The sequence below is a fragment of the Argiope bruennichi genome, chromosome 10 (assembly GCF_947563725.1).
Source record: "Argiope bruennichi chromosome 10, qqArgBrue1.1, whole genome shotgun sequence".
Classification (NCBI taxonomy): Eukaryota; Metazoa; Arthropoda; class Arachnida; order Araneae; family Araneidae; genus Argiope; species Argiope bruennichi.
In genome coordinates this window covers 7310567-7322941 of record NC_079160.1, presented here as the reverse complement: position 1 = coordinate 7322941, position 12375 = coordinate 7310567, and the positions used below count along the sequence as shown (strand labels likewise).

At 32.7% G+C, this 12375-nt stretch overlaps 1 protein-coding gene across 1 annotated transcript in view; it reads right to left on the bottom strand.

Annotated features, from left to right (window-relative positions):
- The window catches only part of LOC129989010 (FH1/FH2 domain-containing protein 3-like), a 249089-nt gene that overhangs the window by 197638 nt on the left and 39076 nt on the right, over positions 1–12375 (bottom strand). The window contains exon 2 of the mRNA XM_056097316.1: positions 978–1034. Coding sequence (XP_055953291.1) covers positions 978–1034 — 57 coding nt within the window. The remainder of the gene's footprint in view (positions 1–977; positions 1035–12375) is intronic.

The window sequence follows — 12375 nt, the reverse complement described above, 5'->3', positions numbered from 1 at the left end:
GTATCAAATCTATATGAATTACCAGCTTTCATACTTCGAAAAAAAATATTCATATAAAGCACAGGACAGGTTTCTTAAAATATCAATTGTTTACTTGACATAAAATAATGAGTTGTATCATCGGAAAGGGACGATACTGAGTTCCTAGATATAATATCATTCCCTATCCTATAATAATTTATTCTAAATGCATGAAAAACATAAATTTTTATCACATTAAAAGTCCATTCCTATTTCAGGCTGAAAACTGTCAGGGGTAATACAGAACATTAAACTGCTTCTTAAAAGAGAATCTAAAATGAAAATTGAATTTTATTCATAAATACTATATCTTACAGATACAAGAAATATATAATTTATAAAATTTTGTGTATAATCAAATTTAAAAAAATGATATGAAAATTTTAGTTTTGCATGTTTTAGGCATATTTCGACTAAAGCAAACAAGAGGTGAATTTTACTGATTATTTAGAAAAACTTTGCTATGAATGCACCAAGTTTTAAATGTATGGTGTTTTAAAGTAAAAATAATCTTGATTGCACCCATTCACACAAATGTCGAAGTTACTGGATTATTTGGTTTCTAAAAGGGGCTTCATCATCATTCGCTAAACTATACTCCCTTCGAAACAGTATCCATTTTTATTATATAGTTTACTTTTGTTTTATAATAAACTCTATAAATTTTTAAAACTTGATAGTGTTCTCAAAATGAACTATACTAGTATCTGCGATTATTTAAGACGGTTAAGGAATGCGACACATATATCTTTCCTCGTTCTGTCGATTCGGATTCTTCATCAGATTACTATTAATATAATGTCTGAAAGATGTTTTGTTAATATAATGTCTGAAAGATGTTTGCTATTCCTACATACATGTATGTAGGAATAGCTTGTGTGCGTGTATGTATGAAATAATATAGACATTTTTTTCTTTAAAGCAGAAAGAAAGAGAAATTGCAAATGCCATCTTACCGCATTTCTGTTGGGTGAAGGCGTCCCGTGGGCAGCTCCGCTTGTCAAATACGATCCCTGGAAGAAAACAATTTCACTCTGTTACGTTTCCTCATAATGAGAGAGACTTGTTTTGAATAAATATTTTGACATCAATATATTAGAGAATATCATTTGACGGCCTTTTTTGAGGGTCCGCAGAAGTATTTGCCGCTCTTGGAGTTGCCCAAATATGGTAATAAGACGAGAGACTTCGACAGTTTTCCTAAGAAGAAATCAGCGGGAATATTCTCGTAGCGTTGTGCCATCGCGCTGTCATGTATTCAGTGGGTCGCGAATACTCGGCGTGCAGTCGTTTGCCAAATAAACATAATAATATCTAGCAGTCATTTTAACGAACATTTCACATCTAATTTTATTGATTCATATTATTAATACAGCCACAGCATTCGCAATGACTGATTACTAATGTTATCACGTCGGCATACCCACCAGTATTTTAAAACATATGAACACGCTAATATCATACCATTCATTTCAACTGATGTTGCAGGGTGAAAAAAAGGGAGACGCATCATTGAAAAAGTGCACCGTATTACAGATGCGAGGGAAAAAAATTCAAAACTTAGAACTGAATTTGAAACAAGGAATTTTAAAATTGGAAGTCAGGGATATAAAAATATTTCCTTAAGCATAGGTAATCGAGTTCCAATCCTGTACTGATAGGACCATGTAGTGGGATTTGGCGGCAAAACTTGGAAAAATTGGCAATCTATTGTCAGATTAGTTCCAAAATTTGACATAAATCATGTGATAATATACAACTATCCAGCTTTTTGCAAACCGATATAATTAATTCCTAAAAAAATTTTCGAAATCGGGGAAATCTGAAACGTAATAAGGAAATGGAAGGAGTCACGTGAGCTTTAACAGACGTTTAACAAAAGCATGCAAGTACGATGTATATCAGGGATGACTGATTTCACCTTTCTATCAAGCAAATATTCGAAACAGACATACAAATAGACACAGAAATAGATAAAGAAATAGATACATAAATAAAATATAGGAAAAGAAAACGTTTTATTTATAGAATATATTTATTTTTACTATTGAAATATTCTGAAGTTTCTGAAAACGAAAACTCATGCACTCTCACCTTTAAAATGACAGCTTTATGCAAAAACAATTTTTCCCCCAATAAACCAGTGAGATGACCCATGCACTGACGTTTATCCTTTTAAAATGTATTAGATTTTAGTCTACTTGAATTATGTTTTATGTTCCTAGAAAATATTGCTGATCATCATTTTTGAAAAAATATATCTTCATTTCAAGCCACCAGATGCACCTTGTCTTTAAAGTGCCAACATTTTCTTCTGAGGCATTCGTACCATAAAAAAGCAATAATTAAATATTTTAATTAAAAAAAAGTACATCTGAACAAAATCGAGAAAAGTGAAACACTAACTGAGATATTATCACAAAGAAGAATTTCTGTCTCAAATAATTTCTAGAAACAACACTAATTTATATATAGTCTTGTTTCTAGCGTCTGGAGCTATTTAGGTTTCGTGGCTAAGTCAATAATTTTTTATAAAAAATATTAACTTATAAAATCCACACACTTTTTCCACACTTATAAAACCGTTTTGTAAGAATACTTTTATTAAATTTTAAATTTAAGTCTTAATTATCCTGCAGAATTCGTTTACGCAAATATTTAGAAAATATGAAATCAGTTTATTTTATTAGTTCTCTACCAGATGATGTCATACATATGGAATTAAAATGAATCATTTAGCTAACAATAAAATTCTGAAAATATAAGAACAATACATCGACAAAAATCTATAAAATTGGAAAATTCTAGTTTATCAAGAAGTGAATGAAAATTTATTAAAAAAAAAATCACAACACAAACATGAACGAGCCGAATAAAAGTGAATAAAAATCGTTTGAAATAGGAAACTTAATTATTTTCATAATTATGATTTTCTTGGGTTTGATTGCTGAAAGAATTTTAGAGTTTCTTCATTGAGGACAATTCACATTGTCACATCCTCTCTCAATAAATGGCATAATAGACCCGAAATCAACCCACTCCTGGAAGAATTAAAAATTTTCTGTTTGCCTCCCCCCCCCCCCCGAGATGTGGAAAAGGAAAAGGCGTCGTCGAAATGATTAAAGGCCAGATAATAATATTTGATTTAAAAAGAAACCATAATGAAGAATTTAAAGGTGTACTTCGAAATCTACGGATGCTCAGAGGAAGAAAAAAGCATCGTATTTTCAAGATCAAGCATCGTATTTTCATGTATATTCTTTAAAAACAAGTCGCAGTTTCTGAACCGCACATGCATTGGGAGCAGTCATCTCATGAATCGAAACATCAAATGCTACATCACAGTGCTTAGCCGACGGCATTGCAGACTCACTGACAACTAGGGATTGCAATACTGGTATTTTGAGCCATTTGTACAATTTTGTAATACCGGTATTCACAAGTTTAAATACCGGTTTTTCGGTATTTACTAGAAATTTTTAAAACTGTCTCCACTATATGTTCAGGTATCGCGAACATAGCAACATAGTATACGTTTTTGTTTTTATGTCTCCCTAACGGGCGAAATTATTTAGCTAATGAATGTCTTAATTAATTGCTTAAATCTAAATTAGCGAAACATGGATTATCCCTGAAAGAAAATATTGCATCCATAACGACTGATGAAGCAACAATTATGAAAAAAGTTGGGAAGTTGATGGGTGCAAATCAGCAGTTGTGCTATGCACATGGAATTCAATTAGGAGTAATAGATGTATTATACCAAAAATATAAAGAACAGAAGAATCCAAATACTGAGGATATAGAAACTTCGGATTCCAACTATATTACATTGAAAAATCGCACAGAAGAAAGGCATACCGAAATAGAAAATGTCTTATAGTATTTTCATAATTCTAATGATTTTAAAAATGAAAATGAAAAGAAGAAAAGGAAATAACCAATTCAAATCTGATTAAGTTAGAGTCAAGTTTCTAAAAAAATTTTTCCCACAAACCTAACCACATTCAGAATTCGGTTCAATTATCGAAGATTATGATGTCACTACTGTCGATAGTGAAAAGGAATTGTCTCTTGAACAAAAATTAGAATGAGCAATAAATAAAAAAATTTCAACGAACCAAAATACAATACAGAAATCAGCTATACCCAAAACCATCCGATGAGAAATCGATTTATTTGAAGATGAGGGATTTAGAGGTAAATACTTGGAAAAAGTATATCGCGCATTGCTAATAGTACCACCAACTAGCGTAGATGCCAAAACAGCGTTTTCGACAGCTCGTAATTTTTACACAAAATTACTTTTCAGGCTTAATGACAGTACAATTGATGCATTATGTTTTTTAAGATCACATTTCACAAATTTGTAATAGTATCACAGACTGAATAGTGATATTTACACTTTTTTTGTGATTTAAAGATATTTCGTTACTTTTTTGTGATTTAATACTGTTATAATTTATAAGTTACAAATTATTTTTTTGTGATATTTACACTCTCTAACAAAACTGGCAAATAAAAAAAAGAAACACCTGTGTTTTCTTTCTTTTTCCAAAATTTATAATACCGGTATTAAAACCGGTATCCCGGTATTAAAATTTAAAAAATACCGAATACCGGTATTGAAATTTTGGTCCGGTATTGCAATCCCTACCGACAACCCCCACCCGTTGCAGGGTCCACGGTGACCTGGTGATAAGGTCCCGACTTCGGAACCAGAGGGTTTCAAGTTCGAGGCCCGATTTCATTGAAGAACCATCGTGTGAGCGGGTCTGGTGTAAGGTAAATCCGTGGGGTCCAAACGTCCTCCCACTGGTGTGGTGTGTGAGCTTGGAGTGGGGGGTGCCAGTTCAGGTGTCGTCCTCGTCATCTGACAGCGTTTCAAAATTACGAGATCCGTCTCAAAATAGCCATAGTGTAGCTTTAAAAATGGGACATTAATATAATTGAACTAAACTAAACTACTGCAAATCAAAATCCGTTAAGAAACATGTTCCGGAAACTTAGAGTTAAATTGTTCTTTGATCTGATACCATAACGTAGTCATCATTTCCCAAACCTGCGCAGCAGAAAAAATGGAGCGAATAGTTCAGAAAAGCGTTTTAATTTAGTCATTTAATGCGATCCAGAAAGATTGAGAGCTGTAAAGTTTTTTTTTTTTTTTTAGTACAAAAATAAATAGATGGCTTGCCTGAAAGGAAATCGGTCAGAAACAATCCGTCAGATATGAGGGAGTACTAAATCTTCTTACGAAGAATTGTTTGTTCCGGAAATCCAATCCACTCCACGAGTTTCACTGGGAGAAAAAGTATAACGACCTTATTTTCCGAGTTCCGACAGAAATTAAAAAAAGAAATGGACTACTTCCTCTCATACTCCCCACCCATCACCGTGTAGCGCTGTCTGACGTAGATTTTGGAAAAAGAAAAAAAAAATCGCTGCGAAAAAAAAAAAGATAGAGGAAATTGTTTATTTCTGGTTTGTAGGTGTCTTGCTTTGCGGAGTGACGCGCAGAAGTACAGGTGCCATCGCAGGCAGTCTTCGCACCCCCGAGTTGCACTAGTTCTAATGCCGAACAAGCTGTGTAACACACCGAACTTTTTTTTTTCCTCCGCCCCACGTTAGTGATATTGTTTGCACTTTTTTTTTTTTTACGCATAGTTTAGATAATTTTTTACTTCTTTTTGAAACAGTTCTGTTGAGTATTTATTTTTGGTTATGGCATGATTACTATGGTAGATCACACTCCTTAAAATAAAAAAAAAACTACTTAGACTGTTATTTATATTTGTTCACCCATTCCTTTTCCTCCTATATTGTTTAAGCGTGTGTGTGAAGAATGATAGATCTGCGCACAACTCCTCTGCGACTCCTAAGGGGCGGAATCCAATGGGGCTGTAGTTAGCATGGCACTGATTTAAGAGTGCCTAAACACTTACGGCAGAAAAACCTGTTTTTAACAGTATTCGGTAGCAGTTCGTCAACTCAGAAAACTATCAGTGCTGAGAAAAATAAAGAATGCATCATACATTTGAGCAGACTTCAAAATTTCATAGTAAAAATAATAATGCTCGGAATGCTTTGGTTTGCCCGAATCTGATTAGATAGACAGCGTGTTTTTTTCACGCATAAAAAAATATATCAAAAAGTAACAAAAAGAGTGCATTCACATATCATATTGATTAGACACATCATATGCAAATCAGTCAAAAATAAACAGATAACAGAAACATGATATTTTGCTATTATTTTACAGTAAACAATGTCCAACATGTCTGCTACTGTAAGACATTAGATAAGCGAGGCACGTCACCACGCCTAGCTTATCGGATCGGTGGATTTCCGAAGTGGACCCTCGAGTAGCCGTTTGAGCTAACAGCCTGTTAGCAAATTTTTTGGTGTCTATTCTCCGATTTAATCGAGAAACTATTTCAGGAATATACTTTCGACTGTTGTGTAAATTTTGTAAATAATATTAAGTTAGATGAGATCAAGTTGTTTTTGTGCACATTTATAAGGCTGTAAATAAAAGAATTGCTTGTTTACGCTACTCTCTTATTTGATCGGTCAGGATCAGGATATTTCAATGCTTAGACTTCCAATTGTTACATGACATTTTTTTTTACTATATGAACGCGATACGCACTCAAGGATTGTCTGCAACTTCTTGGACGATACTCAAAATTCGCTGTTTCCTCACAACTTAGTATTAAATACAGGGTGTTGCCGAATACAATCGACAAATTCAGAGAATTGACAGTAAGAAGATAAAATAATAACCATACAATATAGAGTTCTAAAAGACGTTTAGTAGGTAAAAATCGCAAAAATATAGGATGTCCAAAAATTGTTGGAAACTGTAAAAAATTATGTTTCAAATACAAATTTTTAAAAAGTAAAATTACATTAAATTTTTTTTTCTCATGTTGGTAACACGCCGATTTATTGATCCAAGGAGACGTAAATTACTGAAAATTACGAATTTTAAATTTTTACATGGGTTCTCTGCTCTGTAAATTATTTTTTTAAAAAATATTCTTGAGTCCGTAAATAAAAAATATTTCACTCCAATCAAGTAAATCGATCCCTAAAATGGACTGATTTATGAAAATTTGAATATTACTGTTCAATAAAAAAGACGATTTTTCACCACTTCTTCGATCTTCTCAGAGAAGATACATCGATAATCTCCCAGGATTTCTCAAGAGTCATTGGTCAAGGATCATGAAAATGTTGATTGTTCTAAGATTAAAAAATTCAAACTTCATAAATCGACCAGATTTGATCACAGAAGATAGAAACATTTATATATTTATTTAAAAGTTGGAGTGTCAGGAATATTTCGCAGAATATGATTCCTTAGGACGAAATTACTATCTAAAATTTTAATTTCGTAATTTTTTAAAGTAAAATTTTAGAACGAAACAAAATAAGGTATTATTATTGACGTCATTTAAGTCCTTTTGAAAGTAAAACTAAAAACTAAATTTTATAATGAATCAGAGAAATTTTTGTTAAAAAATACTTTGAGATATTATATAAATTATAAAATTATTCTGTAGTGCACAAAAGACGTCAATGCCGAACAACTCTGCTTTCAGTTCTTATATTTAAAAAAAGACATGCTTGGTTTTAGTAAAAAAATGCCGTTACCTTAATTGCAGTTTCATCATTTTCAATTTAATTTAAAATTGAAATTTTTACGGACGTTGATAGAAACTGAGTGAGAGATACGTTCTGTACTGTAATACATTGTATAGAAAATGAATGTGCCTGGATAGCCTGGTTGGTAGAGCGTTGGATTTGTTTCTCTTAGGTTGCGAGCTCGAACCCCGCCGGCCGAAGACTCCCCGCGTGCTTGGTGGCTGACGCGCGTATGAATCTGTCTTGGTCACAAAGTCCTCCATGTCGAGAGTAATGCCACTGGGGGTACTGGATCAGGGGTGATCTTTCTTTAATTCAGGTTTAAATTACGATCTGTGAATGAAGTCCGCCCCATAAAAAGGGTTGTTAAGTGTGTGTAGCTAAGTCGTTCTCTGGTGCCTAGATGGCGCTACTATAGAAACAAGAGACGCTCCCTCACCGGCTTAAAATCGCTGTCTTTGTAACAGCGGGCTTGTCCATGGCAAGTGCCACAAGAAGAAACAACAACAACAGAATGAATTATATAATTATCAAAATTAGAAGCTTAAAATATTTTAGCGAAAAAACTATTGAGAGACCATGTTACATAAAGCTACCAACTGGTCGCCAAAGGGTACCAGTAGTAAACAGATTTTTAATACTATTTAGTATCAATCCATATCATTAATGAAGATTACTGCGATGAATTAATCTGGTTCCTTGTGAACGACTTCGATATAACTTTATAAATGTCAAGCATAAGTTAGGTTCAAGACACACTCATCATTTTTTAATTAAACGCTTGGAGGATTTCGTAATAGGATATATTCGCCATTTTCGTAATATGATATATTCATTCGTTTTTTAGACCAAATTAAAAAAAAAAAAAGTTACTCATTTTTTTTATTACCCTCCCCCCCCCCAAAAAAAAAAAGGAAAGGGAGTTTCTTTGTCGGTCAATGAAAATTTGACCTACACGTTTAATGAATAACCAACAATTCATTTCAATCACCATTAAAATGACCGAAAGATATACACAAACGAATATGTTTCGTTTACCCACTGTAAACTTTTTTTAAATGCAAAAACTTTTGAATCATGTGCCGCGTATTTAAGTTGCTACCATTCGATAGTTGTCATTCGCTTGCTTTTTTTTCAACTCTTTCATCATAAGAACATCGAATAATTGCATCTAAAATTAAAATTAAATCTTTTGAAGACGATATGCTTTGTTACGAAAACTACGCACAAACCTCAAATGCTCTCTGGATTCTAGATTGAATCAGCAAGACAGTATAGTCTGGAAACGAAGAGCTTCATCTAATTAGATAATAAAAAAAGCAAAGCAATTAAAGAGTTAAGACACATGACTGACGGGGAAAGAGGGCTCCCATACATTTTGTTGAGGGCAGTCACCGATTCTGTATTTTTGGCCGCCTACGCACATGCATGCCCGGCAGAAGTGTGCTCGTGCAGTTGGCGAGAAGTTCTTTTGTAAATATATTTCTAAATATTTTGGTATAGAAAAATGATGATCTTCATCCCACTCATTTAATTCAGACGGGTAAATAATTCTTCTTCACAAACTGAATTATTCAATAAAAATTTTAAACTAGAAACAGGATATTATATAGCTTTTGTATTTGTGTAAGTAATTAGATGTCAAGGTTCTTTTTAATCTTATGGGAATTAACCCTTGGCACTCGGAAAAGTAATTCGATGCATATTTATTCACTTAAGACAAGGACTTGTTTCATTGCTCCGAAAACTAATATATATATATATATATATATATATATATATATATATATATATATATAAATTGTTTTAATTTATATTTTCCCAAGTTATTTTCCAAATCTTATTACCATTTTGTAGGTATTTTTAACAATTAAAATTAAAAATAAACAAATAAGAGTTCAAAATGAGGCACCGTCTTGAATAGTGAGTGAGAGTCACCTTCCGAGTACAAAGGGTCCCCCCCCCTCCGAAATTTTAACTTCAAAAAAAAAAAAAAACCTTAAGTCTAAAACAAAACAAAAAATCTCTAAGTTTATTTTTTCAATAATTTTAATTATAATTATCTGAGATTTCTTACAGTTGTATTCTTTGAACTATTGAAATCAAGAAATATCAAAATAATGAGAATGATGCAGAAGAGAGGATGTACAAATGTCTAATATTTTTTTTTCTGTAGTCATCAACTCTAATTATCCCTTCTTCACTGATTTAGGAATATCAAGAAAAATGGTTATCTTCATTTGTTTCGGTATAAATATGTTTCTGTGAAATAAAATCCCTATATTTTTCATAAAATGGCAGGCAATGTTCAAAATTAATATAAACAATGGAATTTGAGAAATGTGAAGCTACTCGAACCACAAACAGAAATTTGATATATCCAAACATTTGAATAAGATAAATTTGATCTGAGTAAGTTTAGGTTAGTCATTTTAAAGCCTGTTTTTAACGCAACACTAGGGCTGTATTGTGATAAACCTCATAATTTGCAACCTCGGTCAGATGACGAGGACGACATCCCTTTTCTATTTTCCGCACGGGGTCCGATTGGCAGATTTAACGTACACCAAACTTGATCTGAAATACAAATGGTGAGAAAAAGAGACTTTTTTAAAACCAAATATTGCATTAGAGATTTATTTTCAATATTTAACTGCTTTAAAAAATATCATATATTTAATAATTAAAGTAATAATGATTATATCTAAAAGTTTAATTATATTGTTAAAAATAATTCCAAGCTGTGGAAGTGGTCACCCTGAAACGTTTTCGCATATTCTCCAATAAAGGTATCCTCCACATAAAATTGTGGACAACGTAGCGAATGAGTTCCATGACATTGGTGAACAATACTTATGAAATACTGATGTTTGGCGTTTTTACTGAATATGTTCTTTGGACTCTATTTTTTCCATCTGATTGAAACCAAAATTTGACTCGCAACTACGGTTGTAGTTAAAAGCACACATATCGATTGATTGACTTAATCTTTGCATTTATGTTTATATGCATGCGAAAGTAACGACCATATTGATTCGATTCAAAGTTGATAAAATATATTTTATAAACTAAACCTGTATGCAAAATTTTATCTGTAAAGCTCTTTGGCTTTTTTAATTATCAAATTCACTTATAATGGAACAGCGAGACTGGCCTATTTTCTCTGAATGTATTTCAATCAAAATTTGATAGAAATCTACAAATTCTATCCATATGCCAAATTTCATCCATCAAGCTTTAAATGCCTCTGAGTTGCATTCAAAGATATGTATAATACCAAAAATGTGTTTTTTGAGCTCAGTGAGATCTGAAACGTAGAGATCTTTCCAAATCTCGAACTTGAATTTTTTTAACGATTAAAACATTTTCTCTATATTTCGCATATGAAAGTTAAAAACTAAAAAATAAATACATCTTCAATAAACAAAGAATATAGCAATTTCTTTAATAGAAATATATTAGAAATTAAAAGAATAATTTGCATCTTACACTTTTTTGAGTGAATACCTAATGCAGTGAAATAATCTTCATGAAAATTCACTTTTATTTAGGAGACGCGATTCGCTAAAAAAAGCAACCTTTTTATGACTTTTAGCTTACATTTCGAATGAACCAAAATAACATCTTTCAGATTGTGAACTTTATTTAGCATTGACAAGAAATTTAAAGGGACGGAGATAAGTTCGCATCAAAAATATTCGATGGAACAAGTTCCAATTTGGTATTGGCCAATCAGATACCTGAAATGAAATGGTACAGCCAATCAAACAATAAGAAACAAAGTTCATTAAAATCAAAACGAACACAGTTACGTTTTTACTTCTTCATAGAAGCAAACGTGTTTAATTAATTCTGCAGGTTTTCCACATAATTAGAAATCATTCGCAAATATCTTTTAGTGGCCGGAAATCCTGTCTTTCTTTTTAGTTTAGTTTAATTTAGTTATATTACCGTCCCGTTTTAAAGCAACACTAGAGCTATTTTGGGATGGATCTCGTCATTTTCAACCACGGTCAGATGATGAGGACGACACCCGAGCTTGCACTCTGTATCCAAACTTCAGCACCACACTAGCGAGAGGTTGTTTGGCCCCGAGAAATTCGGCCTGCACCATACCCGCTTACACGACGGTTCTTTGGTGGAATCGGATCTCGAACCTGAAACCATCCAGTTCCTAAGCCAAGACCTTACGACCAGGCCACAGCGGGCTTTCTCTCTTATTTTAGATTGCAAAATACCCAAATTTTCTCAGATTCCGAAATTGGAGAAATCCCAACGAGTTTGAAGTGCACATTTTGCAAATTAAATTTGTCTTCTAAAAAAAGGACGTGTTTTTTTTTCCCCCACCAAAATTATAGGTTTTTGCCAACTTTTGGATGAAATCCGTGAGAGAAAAACTGTCTATTCTTATTCATGTGACTCAAAAAGCGTGCAATCAGGATTAGAGATAGGCGTCAAATTCTAGAACTCATTGGCTAGTTACCTATTGTTGCGCATGTATTCACATTATTCAAAAACACAGCAAATTTTGATAACTGGATTTATAGACTTCACATCGAATTTTAATCCTGACTGGTGAATGGAAACTGTGTGCTCGAAACTCTTCACTTCGTTAAAGCGAAATAAATTAAGGATTCGAGCAAGTCGAGAAGAGAACACTCCGCAAGTAAATTAAATAAAAGTATCAAAAATAGTATTCAAAGAAGG